General features: G+C 37.0%; 1 protein-coding gene and 1 non-coding gene across 3 annotated transcripts; one reads left to right on the top strand and one right to left on the bottom strand.

The window, feature by feature from the left end:
- Positions 1-1,150: 1,150 nt before the first annotated feature.
- Positions 1,151-15,522, bottom strand: LOC125239352 (dentin sialophosphoprotein-like). Of its 2 annotated transcripts, XM_048146908.1 has the most exons (7): positions 15,453-15,522; positions 14,338-14,380; positions 7,461-7,517; positions 3,688-3,717; positions 3,155-3,181; positions 1,965-2,435; positions 1,151-1,880 (listed from the first exon to the last, which is right to left on the bottom strand). In XM_048146908.1, exons 1-7 carry the CDS (start codon positions 15,480-15,482, stop codon positions 1,273-1,275), a joined length of 1,266 nt encoding a protein of 421 aa, XP_048002865.1. In that variant the 5' UTR covers positions 15,483-15,522; the 3' UTR covers positions 1,151-1,272. The 2 variants fall into 2 exon arrangements, with proteins under 2 accessions (XP_048002865.1, XP_048002864.1); XM_048146907.1 differs by having other exon boundaries at positions 1,151-2,435.
- Positions 12,926-12,997, top strand: Trnat-ggu. Its single transcript has one exon. It is a non-coding gene; the product is annotated as a tRNA-Thr (tRNA).
- Positions 15,523-17,083: the final 1,561 nt, after the last annotated feature.

The raw sequence follows: 17,083 nt of genomic DNA, 5'->3' as shown, positions 1-17,083 counted from the left end.
TGAATAGACGCAAAAATTTTATAATAACATCAATTGCGGTAAAGTTATTGTTTATTGAGTTAGACGCATTTTTTACTAGTACTTGTGCAATTCATGCGCGATAAAAAAACACATATTTTCAAATATTTCCTAAACGGTTACTTTTATGAGCATAGTTATTTGAAAACAATTAAAGTAGGTTTAATAAGCTTTCAAATGACACCTCGCACGAACAGATTGGTGCCATAGGACTCGAGATGTGAATAAATATCTATGATGGTCGGTCGCCATCTTTCCCCCTTTTTCTCGACCCGTCCCCCCCTCCTTAAACTAAAACAGGTCAATTCGTAATCTGGAGAGAACGAGGAACATATCCATACCTGTTTTAGGTATTTAGAAGAGATGTCGACGAAAATCGTGAAGGAGACGACTTGTGGCCAAATTGGCTCTAGACTAGTATAATTTATTATTCTCACTATCCTATTGTTATTCTGACATTGTTGTGTTTATTTTTATTCATATTACTTGACGATCCTTTTTTTGGTGATCATTTCATATTCTGCAAATTTATAGTATTTTATGCAACTGGTGGTTAAAAGAGGTCAAAAAAGGTGAGTGGCGTGGGTAACAATTTGAGGCGAAGCCGAAAATTGTTAATAAAGACGCCACGAGCATTTTTTGACTCAGTTAAACACCGTTGCATACAATACTTTTTCTACGACCAAGCACTTATTTTGAAAGAAAATTAAAAATCAACAAATACCTACTTTCAGTCATCTTAGTTATCTAGTGGACCGCCTACCATTTTGAATATGCAGTTTGAGTGCAAACATGAAAATAAAACTGTCTATGGTATGGTTCTTTGAAGCCTGGCCACTAAGACGAATCGAGCCGAGTTGAATCGAGTTCTCATACATTTGAATGCGATTCGACGCGTCGCCAATGAACGCAGCAGAAAACGAAGGAGTCTCGACTCTGCGAATTGGTTTGTTAAGTTGGTAGCAATGTATTTACTGAACTGTAACAGCTATATCGTGCTACTGCTACTAAATGTTTTCAGGGTATAGACTAGATAGACTTGTCCTGACATCTTTTATGTAGGGTTTTAAAGTTCTATGCACGACCTGGTAACTCACGAATAACAGTACGGGAGTAGAAAAACTTATTTTAATTATATTGATACCGTTTTCTTTTACTTTTTTGACGATCACAATATAGATTCTTATAAATTGACATAAATGTAATTTGTACTGTAATCATGTTGTGAAATAAATATATCTAATCTAATCTAATCTAATTACTGTCATCGTCGGAGTCTTGGCTAGAGTTGTCGTTAGATCCATTGGAGCTACCATTAGAGTTAGAATTTTTGTTGGAGCTGCTAGATTGATAATCATTTGAGTTGGATTTCCTGTTAGAGTTGCTAGATTCATCATCATTTGAGTTGGATTTCCTGTTAGAGTTGCTAGATTCATCATCATTTGAGTTGGATTTCCTGTTAGAGTTGCTAGATTCATCATCATTTGAGTTGGATTTCCTATTAGAGTTGCTAGATTCATCATCATTTGAGTTGGATTTCCTGTTAGAGTTGCTAGATTCATCATCATTTGAGTTGGATTTCCTGTTAGAGTTGCTAGATTTATCATCATTTGAGTTGGATTTCCTGTTAGAGTTGCTAGATTCATCATCATTTGAGTTGGATTTCCTATTAGAGTTGCTAGATTCATCATCATTTGAGTTGGATTTCCTGTTAGAGTTGCTAGATTCATCATCATTTGAGTTGGATTTCCTGTTAGAGTTGCTAGATTCATCATCATTTGAGTTGGATTTCCTATTAGAGTTGCTAGATTCATCATCATTTGAGTTGGATTTCCTGTTAGAGTTGCTAGATTCATCATCATTTGAGCTGGATTTCCTGTTAGAGTTGCTAGATTCATCATCATTTGAGTTGTAGTTCCTGTTAGAGTTGCTAGATTCATCATCATTTGAGTTGGATTTCCTATTAGAGTTGCTAGATTCATCATTTTCTGAGCTGGATCGTCTGTTTGAGCTATTAGATTCATCATTTCTGGAGTTAGATTTCCTGTTTGAGCTACTAGATTCATCATTTTCTGAGCTGGATCGTCTGTTTGAGCTGTTAGATTCATCATTGCTAGAGTAAGATTTCCTGTTGGCGCTGTTAGTCTCCTCATCGTTGGAGTTGGATCGTCTGTTAGAGTTGCTAGATTCATCATCGTTGGAGTTAGATCTCCTGTTAGAGTTGCTGTCGAACTCCTCATTGTTAGAGGAATTGCTGTTTGAGCTGTCAGACTCATCGTTAGAGTTTGATCTCCTGTTCGAGCTGTTGTCATATTCGCTGTCAGAGTTCTTGGAAGATCTCTTGAAGGAACCTGCCCATCGGTCTTCTTTAGCGCCTTTGAGTGCGGAGATGATTTGGATGCGGTATTTGGATAGGTCTAGAAAAAAAAGTAAAAAAATACTCATTGTTCACATTCTTGCCATTTACATGAACTTTACATACAGTAAAGTTTTCACTTTTATGAAATGTTATATTTTTATTATTCCTAATCATAAATATTCCTATTATTCCTAATCATAATTCAATAACTTTTTCAATCCTATTTGGTAAAAAAATTCTTCCATACGATTTTTTCTTATTTTTCATACATTTTGTATGGGGTAACAAAAGAGAAAAGTAACAAAAATGTTGTCTCCTACTGAGATGGGAATTACTCGTGATTCTGGTTAAGTAGGTATACCTACAATTGACTTAATTCCCTAAGAATAAAAAAAAATGCCAAAAATGGCAAAAAAAAAGAAACGTTCGTTGACGTAGAATCTACACTAGGCTGTTAGGTACTTATTATTCGAATTTAGAATGTTCTATTTCTCACCCCTGAAAAATGCCAGTAAAAACGTTTGTATTTTTTTTTCAGAATCTTCTGATACATTTTAAGGATCGCTGCTCGCTATCACACATTGAATGATATTCCTCATACAAAAGGATTTTTGTTTTCTTTTTTCGTTTTCTCTTCCTGAGACAATGCATGTATTTAAAGCTAATGTTTTTCGAATTTTACAAAAAGGTGGTTCCCGATAATGTACTTAAAGACGTGTCGAATTTAAAAGTAAACAAAAAAACACGGTGTAGTAATACTGCAATATGGACAATTACCTCCCACAGCACCGAGTCCGGGAAGACCTGTGAATATTATTAATAGTTAGTTTATTTGTAAATATTTATTTTAAGTTACTTTTGATTAAAGTGTAGTATTTGTCTATTAAAAAAAAAATAAGTAAAGAAAAATTTTATCAATATACATCTTGACAAAAAATAGCAGAAATGGAATAAAATTGTTCAATCATAGGAACACTTACTGTTCTCATACAAATATGTGAGTGTGTTTAGTAAAACGTACCACGTTGTCGGTTACCATTAAGGCAAGATTTACTTGACTGTGAATATGTATATGAATAAACTGACAAAGCGGCTTTATAGCAATCGACAAAGTGGGACGTTTTCCCGTACACACTCACACGTGGACTCTTTTTTGACAGGGTGTACTAATATTTACATTAGAACCAAAAACTACATACTTTTTTTAGTAACGTTAGGTATTCTAAATTTTCAAAAATGTATAGTAGGTGCTAAGTCATGCGAATATTTATTTCACTGCAGGTGTGAAAAATTTACTATTATTGTTTTACCTCCTCCTCTAGCACCGACTCCTGGTAGTCCTGAAAATAAATAATGTAAAATATTAACGACCGTCTTAATAACCTAACCTAACTACCAAATTACAATTTTGAAAAAACCCCCGACCGCGACATAGTAGACCGATTTTCATGAAACATGGCTAAGAACACTCCCGACTAACTCAGCTTTCAACAAAAGAAAACTAAATCTAAATCGGTTCATCCGTTCGGGAGCTACGATGCCACAGACAGACACACACTCAGACAAATTTTTTAGCGTCGGGGGTTAAAAATATTATGAAAATTAAAATAATTAATGTTTTGGGCGTTGGCGAGTGCATTATTGATGAAAAAATTCAAGTGGTCTCTTCTAATCTAATTAAAGGAAATATACAGGGTAACACTTTAAGTTCTCGCGCTTTGTACACATATTTTATTTAAAGTCACACACAGGTCGAACGCGATTAATTAACATTATTTTTACCTTTTTTCCCAACGTTTCGGCCAGGTTGCACTGGCCGTGGTCGCGGAAGACTGACGTCCCAGCAAAGTGTCACCGGAGATGTAAACAACACAAAACTACCCGATATTAATTTATATAAATGTTCGGGGTAGACAAATAAATATAATCTACCCGCTTTTAGTTATTGTTTGGTTTGGTGGTTTTGGTTCGGGTTGGTTTGGTGTTGTGTTATATCGGGTAGTTTTGTGTTGTTTACATCTCCGGTGACACTTTGCTGGGACGTCAGTCTTCCGCGACCACGGCCAGTGCAACCTGGCCGAAACGTTGGGAAAAAAGGTAAAAATAATGTTAATTAATCGCGTTCGACCTGTGTGTGACTTTAAATAAAATATACAAGGTGTAAACCTAATACGGGCGAACCTCTTAACGGTGGTGAGTATAGTATAGGTGGTCAAGAGTAAGCCCATTTATAATAATAATAAAAAAAAAGACATAAAAAATGGAATTAGATAACTTTTACTTAAAATTGATATATTTTATTTATCCATACAAATTAATTCGGCCCGTTTTTCCTACTCACAATTACGAGCCCTTTTCATCCTACTAGGCGGAAAAAAGGGTTCCAAATTTATTTTTTCCACTTCGTTACCATTTTTCAAACACTTTGTACAGCGATTACAAAGTGGAAGGTATGCAAAATAATAGAAAATTTTGGGACCATTTTTTTGTCTCATGTTTTTTGTCCTAGATCGAACCCTCTCCCCACTTTTTTGTAACATGGGTATTTTTTACGCGATTCATACTCAGAATCGCGAGGTCTTTCGATTCTGATAGGAGAAAAAATATATCCCAAGACCTCCATACATTTTTTAAACCTCTCATTCCGTTACCGCCATACAAAATGTATGAAAAAGTGCTAACGGAATGGGGAAAAAACCTTGGGATTCCACTTTTTTGGATTATGCGACGTTCTTGCCAATGTCACTTTTTCCTATTCGCAATTCTGGACAATCTGAATTCTACGCAATTAGTATTTCACCTCATTCGCTATTGTGGACAGTAATTACTTGTGAACAGTGGCGATTCTTCCTGTTCGCAATTCTGCACATTCTGAATTGCACACAATAGGTATTTCGCCTCATTCGCTTCTGTGCACAACCATTATTTGTGTACAGTAGCGATTCTTCCTGTTCGCAATTCTGCACAATCTAAGTTCTACACAATAGGTATTTCGCCTCATTCGCGTCTGTGCACAGCCATTATTTATGTACAGAATAGTTTCTTCCTATTCGCAATTCTACGCAATCCGAATTCGACGCAATAGGTATTTCACCTCATTCGTTATTGTGCATAGTCATTATTTGTATATAGTAAATTTTTTTCCTCTTCGCGATTCTACGCAATTCGAATTCCACACAATAGGTATTTCGCCTCATGCGCTATTATGCACTGTCATTATTTGTGTACAGTATAGTTTCTTCCTATTCGCAATTCTACGCAATCTGAATTCGACCCATTAGTATTTCACCTCATTCGATTTTATGCACAGTCATTACTTGTGTAAATTAGCGATTCTGCCTGTTCGCAATTCTACACAATCTCAGCATCCTCAATCCCCTCAAACACGCACAAATAGAAACGCAGAAAGTGCTTTCCACGGCGCCCTAGCATAGGCAAAGCTCCATATAGCATTATTAATATTAACTACCGTCATACGCACTGTATATATCTTGTAAAAAAAATGTTAAAATCGAACGTTTGCTGACTATAGGCCAATGTTTACTAAATAATTACAGATGTAGTGCGAAAAGCTTTTCCTTCGTATTTTTCGGAAAACGTTCGTATTTTTCATGGTATGATAGTTCACACTGTGACATTTGATGAAGTAGAACTGCTGATAATAGATCAGAAAGAAACTCCGCTCATGTTAGGAGATTTCTGCGTTTCTATTTGTGCGTGTTTGCGGGGATTGAGGAAGCTGAGATTGTGTAGAATTGTGAACAGGAAGAATCGCTAATTTACATAAGTAATGACTGAGCATAAAATCGAATGAGGTGAAATACTAATGGGTCGAATTCAGATTGCGTAGAATTGCGAATAGGAAGAAACTATACTGTACACAAATAATGACAGTGTACAATAGCGCATGAGGCGAAATACCTATTGTGTGGAATTCGAATTGCGTAGAATCGCGAAGAGGAAGAAACTGTACTATATACAAATAATGACTGTGCACAATAACGAATGAGGTGAAATACCTATTGCGTCGAATTCGGATTGCGTAGAATTGCGAATAGGAAGAAACTATTCTGTACATAAATAATGGCTGTGCACAGACGCGAATGAGGCGAAATACCTATTGTGTAGAACTTAGATTGTGCAAAATTGCGAACAGGAAGAATCGCTACTGTACACAAATAATGGTTGTGCACAGAAGCGAATGAGGCGAAATACCTATTGTGTGCAATTCAGAATGTGCAGAATTGCGAACAGGAAGAATCGCCACTGTTCACAAGTAATTACTGTCCACAATAGCGAATGAGGTGAAATACTAATTGCGTAGAATTCAGATTGTCCAGAATTGCGAATAGGAAAAAGTGACATTGGCAAGAACGTCGCATAATCCACTTTTTTTCTCCTATTAAGATTGAAAAAGCTCGCTCTGAATGGAAACCACACAAAAAAATCCAAATCCAGAAAAATGGGACCACTTTGAATAAAATGGCAAGTATGGTTTAAAATATTGCCCGTATAATGCTTAAAATCGCTGTCAATAGAACTTGTCAACAATGTAAACAAACCATTATATAAAATATCAATATTTTAGCACAATCTTATTATTTTAAAGGTTGAGGATCATAATGTGAGATGAATTATAAGTAATAAATAAATAAATAATAAATATAAATATTGGGACACCTTACACAGATCAACTTAGCCCCAAACTAAGCAAAGCTTGTACTGCTTGTACTATGGGTGCTAAGCGACGATATACATACTTAAATAGATAAATACATACTTATATACATAGAAAACATCCATGACTCAGGAACAAATATCTGTGCTCATTGCTCATCACACAAATAAATGCCCTTACCGGGATTCGAACCCAGGACCGCGGCTCAGCAGGCAGGGTCACTACCGACTGAGCCAGACCGGTCGTCAAATTGAATTGATTAAATAACACATGGATTTAGCCAGTAAGTCAGTATCTGATGAGTTAGAATGGCTATTAAAGAAATTTTGACTACAAGGTTTGTTTACATTGTTCACAAATTCTATTGACGGCGACTTTACACGCTGTATATTAAGTTTTTTTTACCTCCGGCCGCTCCGGGCACTGATCCAAGAACATTGCCTCCAGCGCCACCACCAAGTGCTGCGGAGAAATCAACATTATAAATTACAAATTACAAAATAGAGTTCAAAACAAAGGCCCCTTCAAACATAGGCAAAATAGTCTTCGGAAATGTCATACATACATACAATCACGCCTGTATCCCATGAAGGGGTAGGCAGAACACATGAAACTACTAAAGCTTCAGTGCCACTCTTTGTAACTAAATCTCCGCTCACCTTATTTATTTACTTACTTACTTGACTAACCAACAGTATAGCTAACCCCCCTTTAAATATATCCCGTAAATTTGGCCTTGTGATCGTCTAGCGTGAATAAGTAGAACCCTTCGATGTGATCCGCAATAACACAGATCCTTTAATGAGTATCAGCTGTATTTTTGACTAATTTTTAAAATTTTATTTATTTATATTTTAAAGAAGAATAAAGGTTAATAGTAGCATAATAATATAGTGTTATAGAAGAGTAATTTATCAGATTTAGGCCTAGAAAGTTATGAGTGAGAAAATTAATGACGTGATGAAGAAATTTTAGAATAAAAGTTAGTGAGTGAAACATACATGAAATATTAAAAAATATTTTAGAAAACATCGGCTACGCTCTATTTTCGATTCCGGTTTGGGGTGAGAACTTGCGATACCGTCTGGAATCCTTAGACCCAATCAAACCACATTATCGGGCATCCTAAGCGAGTAAGCCTGAAGGGCTATCTATCTACAAACTAACCCCTTTTTTATTTTGTTTCTTTTCCCTAGCTAAACCCCCCGTTCCCGATTACTGCTAATAGACCATAACTTCTCGATCTTTCTAATGTTTTATCGAAACACCGAGCAGTTGCTAACTTTTATAAGGAATAAGTAAGTCAAACTTTTCTAAGCTTTAGACTTTCCATCAGTGGACGGCGCTCGCATGCCACTGGGCCCTATAACAAACAAATCCTTTTATTCCAAAGACAGTTTGTTTCCCTAGCCAATTTGATAGAATTTACCTTGAAAAACTAGTTAGCAACACTAAGTGTCCCGCAGCCACACCGAAAAATCAGAAATTGCTACCACAATTATTAATTTCACTCAAATAAATTAAGTAATAAGAGATTTTATAAATTACCAGTTTTACCACATATTTTAAGATAGTAAACACCACATTTAAAGTCCATTTAAACCATATAAATAGTAGTAGTTAAATTATTTCTCCACAATACACGTTGACCAATTATATTCCAAGACCAATCATAAAAGAACTCTACTTTTATAGAAATAGTGTGTGACTCTACCCTATTCCTATCGTTTTCCCTATTCTAGCATATCTGAAACACAGACCATCACTTACCATAGATCTAATGTTCAGAATATGCACAAGTGTATCCCTACCATAAGCTGTACAGTTCAGCCAGCGAAGCTGAGATAGGCAACCTATAGGCTTGAGTTCTGATCCCCCCCTCTGCTTTTGCCCGCAGGCTAGGGTAGCAGAGAGTAGATCGCCCTATCCGTGTATATATCCAGTATTCTAGGACACACCAGTACCAGCCACATGAGAGACCCAGCTGCGATCAAACTTTACTTAAATGTGGATCGATCACAACCGAAATCCCCAGCGACCAACGCCAGCATGGACTAGAGCACCGAGTAAATAAATATAAATATATATAGGACCCCAGCCTCAAATACTGCCGACTTCAGTGAGCAAGGATTACTCCTAATGCCTTTCGTCAATCGTGAAAGTCCTCACTTCCATCTAACAGTTGGACTCTTTGAGACCGGTGAGAAAATACGCTTTTGTAAGTATAGAAAAGCGTCCAAGCCCTCCACTTGGAACAAAAAGACCCCTAAACGCCTTATGTTTAACAGCCGCAAGGTATAAAGCGCTTAGCCGGACAACAGTCTGTCACAAACAATGATCTGGCTTATAACTTTCACAAAATAACCCCATAGAAAATTACTAAATTCAATTTTACTGACCAACTAAACAAACGAGTGAAGTTTCCTTTATGTGCTATAATCTAAGCTTAGTTTTGCAAGAATTACTCCCTACAAAACCAAACACAGACTTATCTCCAAGCACCAGCCATACATCGACCCAGTCTTTGTATTGCTTAACGGCACTCATGAAACAAAGCACAGAAAACTTCACTATACACATCAATTTAAATGTAACCCTACACTATAAATAGAACACTAAAATAACCCCACAACTGACGGTAAAGCAATTCCACCACAGGTCTAGGTTCAACTGTACGACGATATTGTCCCCGCACAATCAAACAGAGACACAATTTCAATGTTTACAATCACTTAGAATAATTTCCAAGTAAAAACAAACAGAGAAATAATAGCAGAACAACTTCACTCACCAGTAACACACGAAAGCCAGAGACACTGTTAGTCTTATAGATATTTTAAGAATGACACGCGTCGGCTCGCTCCGACCCTTTTATAGATAAAAATGAGCGACAAAAGAGCTACAAAAGAGCGACAAAAGGGCTACAAAAGGGCTACAAAAGAGCGACAAAAGGGCTACAAAAGAGCGACTGGCTACAAAAGAGCGACAAAAGAGCTACAAAAGAGCGACAAAAGGGCTACAAAAGGGCTACAAAAGAGCGACAAAAGGGCTACAAAAGAGCGACAAAAGAGCTACAAAAGGGCTACAAAAGGGCTACAAAAGAGCGACAAAAGAGCTACTGGCGACAAATAACAATGGATAGCCGCTAAATTACACTTATAAGAAAAAGGTCGTAACTGTTTTGTTTACTAAGTCGTACGCCTTAGGCATTAATGTCCAAGACATCTCAGCATGTACGTTTTTGCTTCTCAACAGTAACACCTGCATGATTGCACGTGTTCTAGAGCAAGGTGGAGATATCTTTTATTGATTTCTAGTACGTAAGGAAACATTTTATATTATGGTAAATATAAATATACAAATATTACTTTATCAAAGGTTTTAATCCAGTTTTGTATATCAAATCCGTGGTAAAATATCAAATTTCTTTCTAAAAGTTACATCAAATATTGCATTCTAAATATATTTCCCAGGAATTATGTTCAAAATTAACCTTTACCAATTTTCCTAACATGTATTTGAAACCAAGATGTAATATTGGAACGCTAAGGTAACTGTACCATATTACGGGAACTTAAGACGTTTCCTACTTTGAGTGAGGATTGTAAAAAAAATGTGAAGTTTCTAGTCGTGTTAATTATTTTATTTTAAGGATAAGTCTTCTACGATGGATTTAAGACACTATTTTGCATCGTAACTTCTAATTTATAGAAATTACCGTTGTTTTACTTAACCCTTAGTTTGCCCATTATTCCGGGATACAAATTTGGTATGGCTTCAATTCCGGGAGTCGTTGTACGTAATTACGGGATACCTTTAAAGTCCACGTTGTTGAAGCATAATGTAAAAAACTAATTAAAAATATTGTTTACATAAATATATAAATGCACATATCGTTTTGATAGATGCTTATACAGAGTGTATTTTTTATAATTGGCAATGTTTTGATGGGTTGGGGTGGGATGGGAAATATAACTATTGTATGATATAATGACAGGGTGTTATAAGTTTTACTGTCTGTCTAAGGCATCGCTTTCGAATGGATGAACCAATTTAGATTAGTTTTTTTCGTTTGAAAGCTGAAGTTAGTCGAGAGTGTTCTTAGCCATGTTTGATGAAAAACGCTTTACAATGTCGGGGTTTTATTTTTCAAAATTTAATTTCAATCCAGAAGCTATTGCCGGTTATAAAAATTGCACGGTACTCGTGAAAATTTCAGTTTTTTGGTACTGGTGATCACTGAGCTACACCGTATACATATATGGTGGTGATACGTTATTCAAGTATGTATATATAAATAAATAGTACTAAATAAATAAATATTATAGGCCGTTCTTACACAGATTGACTGTCTGACTAATTTGTACTATTTTATATTTATATATGTCTATCCTATTATGTATTATCCTCATGTAAATTTTAGCTTTCTAGTAGTAATAATGATTGAGCTAAATCGTAGACGGACAGACTGACTGACGGACAAACCAATATGCGGTATAAAGATTTTTAGCTAACTAAGAAAGTTTAAAAACATAATAGTTGGGTCTCTATACCTTATTTTGTGTTTTTATATTTTAATATACTTTATATAGGCATACCGGAATAAGATACACTCATATAAAGTCGTGTACTTAATTACGGCAGTCAAAACGAAGGCTATATTAAAAGACAAACAAGATTTTTTTCTTAGTACATTGGAAGATTATATAACAATTATACTCAAAACATCGAAATAAGTAACATTTGTGCTTTAATTTTGTGAAATAAAACAAATTTAATGTCGATGCCACACTCCAATATTTCGCACGTATTACTCAACGAGTATACATTTCGTACTCAGTTATGAGACTAAATCTAAAAAATATATGTACCGTAATTATGTCACTATAATCTGTAATCTTTACTCAATAAATTTACATCAAATATATAAATATACTTCACCGCAAATAGTAATAAAACATAAAAACATTGCGGACTGTGTTTCCGTTATTCCGGGATACTCCCGCAATTATGTACACCGCGTCAAAATGGTGTACATTATTCCGGGAGCGGGTATTTTAATTAAAATATGCTTTAAATTAATTTTAAAAGATGATATAAATGTCTTTTAATAACTATAAGACAATTATGATACAAATTTAATATAAATAAACTTAACCGCATCACAGTAAACCCTTAAGAAGTTCCGCTGCCGCGTTAAGCTCACCGTCAAACACGCCCATAGAAACCACTGCGTGGTCGCGACTGACGCGTTTGGAGGTACCTCACGGCTTCAAAAGATATGATAGATATTCGAAAATCGACTTTTTCGGTTCTATTTGATCTATAGTTAATAAAATACTGCCTTAAATTAAGATTTTACTGATAGTTTCCTTAGTTTGCGACAAAAACCAAAGTATCCCGGAATAATGTACCACATTTTACTATCCCGGAATAGTGTACAGTTACCTTACTCAGACGACAGCTGTCAGTGTCAGTATTCCGTACACGTGAACGTAGCTTGTTGATAAATAAGCTTTCCCAGCCTGTTTTGCATCAAATAATAGTGAATTTGATGAGTGAAAACGTGACTAAACATGTGATAAAGCTTCAAAGATATTATTTGTCAAAATATCCAATGAAATCCCAAAAGAAATATGCACCAAAAAGTTGGTCAAGGAAAAGTTGATTCGCCGTAAGTTTTATATGTAATAACGAGTCAATTTCCTCGTCATAGACGCTTGTTCTGTTACATCTTGGCAAATAAGGGGTTGAAAGAAAACGAAACTGTGACATTGCAGTGACAGGTTGCCAGCCTCTCGCCTACGCCACAATTTAACCCAAATGAAATAAAATGTCAAATACTTGGAATTTTCGACCCTTGCCTTCGTGACCCGATGGCCGAGCGGTTTAGGCATCCGTCCGGTAAACGGAGGACGCCGGTTCGATTCCAGCTCGGGACACTTGGAGGCGTTGGTCACTTTTTCTTTATAAATGACATTTAATTCATGTTTATGAAGTACTAGCTTTTGCCCACGGCTTCGCTCGCGTTAGAAAGAGACAAAAAGCAGCCGGTTCACTATTATCTGGCAGAGACTTTTTACGCATATATTTGGTTCTTGGCAGAAGTCAAGTTTGGCAGAAACACCTTACGCAGAATATGCTTTGGCACAAATCCCGTCGCAGATTTTTATAATACCGAATCGTCTGTTGTCATAATGTCGATGAGCATAATAGTCTTCTAGTCGAACAATACGTTTGCAGATAATATTTGTGCATAACATTTAGGCGGCATAAAGTTGTAATTTGCTATTTGATATCGAGGTGAATGTGTTGGGGATGCAAGATACCTAACACTCCTCCTCGCTTCGCTCGTCGTCGTACCTAACGGTGACTCTGGGGCAGTTTTTCTTTTCTGATCTCGCTATCAGTCAGATAGCGAGTAATAATTCTGCTAATGTAATATTATGCTATAAGATTATTATGGTACATACAATTATGCTAAACCAAAGTCGACCAAAGTAATGTTCTGTAATGTTTTATTATACATATATGTTATATTCTATATTGTTATATTCTGCCAAATGTATCTTATAAATGCGTGGTAGTAAAAATGCCAACTAAGTTTTCTGCAAAATTACCATTCGACCGAAAGTGTTTCTGCGAAACATGTTATGCGAAGTGTGTTTCGGACACGGATTCTGCCAGATGAGGGTAACCCAAAGCAGCCTATGTCACTCTCCATCCCTTTAACTATGTCCACTTAAAAAAAAAAACACGACAATTCGTCGCTCCGTTTTACCGTGAAGCGGCAATAGAAAGCAAATGAACAGAAAAGTGCGATTTTGCTCCCTCATAGCAGGGAAGAAAAGTTACTTAACGAATGTTTTTCAAGCTATAATAATATTTTTAAGTAAAATTTAGAGATGCAACGAATAGTTGTTTGGCCGGATACCGGATACCGAATATTCGGCCAGCAGAATTTTACCTACAATACCACAGGTTTTGACTTGTTTCGTAGTGAACTTCGCGCGGAGTCCGTTTTTGTTTAAATGTTTATTTTTTTTAATATTATAATTTAATATTTTAAGATTATTAAGTATTATAAATTATAACCGTAACTGTTTTTTTTTACATTTAATTTGTCTACTCCAAAATCATTCAATCAAAAATAGCACATCCGGTATCCGGCCGGATAGTACGTCACTATCCGGTATCCGGCCGAATATTAAAATAAGGGCCGAATAGGCCGGATACCGAATAGTAACCGAATATTCGGTGCATCTCTAGTAAAATTGTTTACCGTTAAGGAGCCCAAATGTTGGTGTGGATGACGCGAACGCCACCTGTGGACAAAAAGAGTAAATTATTAACCTCGAGATGAAATTAGGCCTTTACCTACCACCCGTGGGTGTCGTAGAAGTCAACTCTGCGATGTTGAATTGTGGTGTACGTACGTAATAGGCTAGCTACCTACCATAGCAATGAAATCGACAGTTCTGGGTTCAAATCCCGGTAAAGGTTTACCGGGATTTGAACCCAGAACTGTCGATTTCATTGGCAATCATTGTTGAAATCAGATAAATAAGTAGGTATTTAAATAAATATCATGCAAGTGGGCCATTTTTTTCAAAGTTGTCCCCCCCCCCCACTTTTTTTTGGATTTGGAAATTTTTATTTGATTTCCACTCAGAATCGCGAGGTCTTTCAAACCTCTTCTTCAACCTAGCGTTTTCCCGGCCTAGCGCCAGGGTCCGCTTTCCTGCTCAGCCTTCTCCACTTTGCCCGGTCTTCGGCATCCTGAGGTAAGAGATTGTTCTCTTCCATGTCCGCTGTCACGACGTCCAGCCAGCGCTTCTTAGGCCTACCGCGGCCGCGTGACCTAGGGCCTTCAAACCTAATAGGAGAAAAAAGTGTCCCAAGGTTTTTTCCCATTCCGCTACCATTTTTTCATACATTTTGTATGGCGGTAACGGAATGGAAGGTTTGAAAAATGTATGGAAATCTATGGACATTTTTTTTCTCCTATCAGGATCGAAAGAGCTCGCGATTCTGAGTATAAATCGCTTAAAAAATAAAAGTGGGGTTGACAACTTTAAAAAAAATGTCTTATGTAGCTGACTTCCACAATACAGGCTTAGCCTATACATACTCTATTTTACATTTTCTTGGTCAATATAATATTTTTAATTTTTTTTCCTTTAACCCCCAACGCAAAAACGACAGGGTCGGGGTATGTGGGATTGTATTAGCCCCCGTACGGATAAACCGATTTAGACCTAGTTTTTTTTTTTTTGAAAGCGGTATTAGTCGGGAGTGTTATTAGCCATGTTTCATGAAAATCGGTCCGCTGTCGGGGTTTTTTTTTTTTTTCAAAATTATATTTTGAGGTTAGGTTATGATTAAAATTGTACATACCGTCGAAATCAGTACCAGAAGCCCCTTCATTTTGCCGAAGTCTCGCCCACTGCCATAAATGGCCGAAAAACACCATTTTATACCCCAATTTATTATTGTGAATTTGCACAAGTGTGTTTTATACAATTTCCCATTTATTCAATAATATAACATATATCATTTATATTGACATGCGGAATTAAATATTTAATTTGGGAGATGCGAGGTCAGCCCTACTCAAAGAAATAACATCTTTAATTAAGTAACCTAATGCTTTCAGGCCGAGTAAACACGGATATTGTCCCACTACTATACGGCGCCAACCTAGTGGCGTTGGCGAAGAAGGACGGTGGCATCCGCCCGCATTGCGGTTGGCTGCACCCTCAGACGTTTAACATCAAAATTATGTTGCAAACAATTTAATCAAAGATTAACGAACATCTTTAAACCTCGGCAGCTAGGATTTGGCGTAAAGGGGGGTTGCGAGGCGGCTGTGCACACTGCGCGCACATTCCTCAATCGTCCGGACTACGATGTATTTGTAAAAATTGATGTCAAAAATGCGTTTAATTCGGTCAACCGCGGTGCTCTGTTAGCTCAAGTCAAAAAAGAACTGCCTGAAATCTACACATACCTTTGGCAGTGCTACGGAGCACCATCAAAATTATTGTTTGGCAATGAATCAATTTTATCAAGTATGGGCTGCCAACAGGGCGACCCCTTGGGCCCGCAATTTTTAGTTTAGTCATCCATCCCATCATTTCTAATCTAAATTCTAAATTCAACTTGTGGTACTTGGATGATGGCTCTCTCGGCGGGGACGCACCCACCGTGCTACAAGATATACAGTCTATCATAGATAAATTCTCAGAAATCGGCCTGGCTTTAAATTTTACCAAATGCGAAATCTACATTCCAGATCACGTTCCCTTGAATACAAAAATAGACATTTTAACCAATTTCAACGCCATTCTACCAAATATTTCTGTTCATTCGAAAACATCCCTCACTCTTTTAGGCTCACCTATTTTTGATGAATCGATCGAACCCGTTATTAACTGTAAGTTGAATTTATTTAATAACACCTCAGATCTTCTATTTCAAATTATTCCCCATATGGCCCTTTTCATTATCCCGTTTTGTTTATTTACGCCTAAATTCATGTATTTACTCCGCAGTTGCCCAATTTGGAAATTTCCATCTATTTTGTCCTCCATAGATTCCTCACTTCAGGCAACTCTCTCCAAAACTCTCAACATCCATCTTGATACAAGGTCGTGGGCCCAAGCGGTTCTTCCTGTAAGGCTTGGTGGTCTGGGTGTCCGCACTTCGACCAGTTCGGCTCTACCCGCTTTCCTGGCTTCTGTATACGGCTCGCTGTCTCTCGTCGGTATTATTTTAAACCGTACTCAGATACCTGATGATGAGATAGCGAGTCTGAAGGAGGCCAGGTAGGCCTGGTGTGAATCATGTCCAAGTGCGGACATCCCGGTCGCCCGTCACAGCCAGCGGGCTTGGGACTCTCCCCTCCTAAAAGCAGCCCATGATACACTACTGGTTGAGAGTCCGGACGATTTTGAACGTGCCCGATTCCTCGCCGTCTCAGTTCCCGAGTCCGGCCACTGGCTTCGGGCACTTCCATCGCGACAGAT

The sequence above is a fragment of the Leguminivora glycinivorella genome, chromosome 25 (genome assembly GCF_023078275.1).
Source record: "Leguminivora glycinivorella isolate SPB_JAAS2020 chromosome 25, LegGlyc_1.1, whole genome shotgun sequence".
NCBI lineage: Eukaryota > Metazoa > Arthropoda > Insecta > Lepidoptera > Tortricidae > Leguminivora > Leguminivora glycinivorella.
This window is presented reverse-complemented; position numbering and strand designations above follow the sequence as displayed.

Excerpts from the sequence above, each read along its gene's own strand:
- LOC125239352 (XM_048146907.1), bottom strand. The coding sequence starts at position 15,482 with ATGAAGGGGCTTCTGGTACTGATTTCGACG. Across the intron at positions 3,718-7,460 it reads AGTGCCCGGAGCGGCCGGAG|GACTACCAGGAGTCGGTGCT; the intron begins GTAAAAAAAACT and ends ATTTATTTTCAG. Across the intron at positions 3,182-3,687 it reads AGTCGGTGCTAGAGGAGGAG|GTCTTCCCGGACTCGGTGCT; the intron begins GTAAAACAATAA and ends TAATATTCACAG.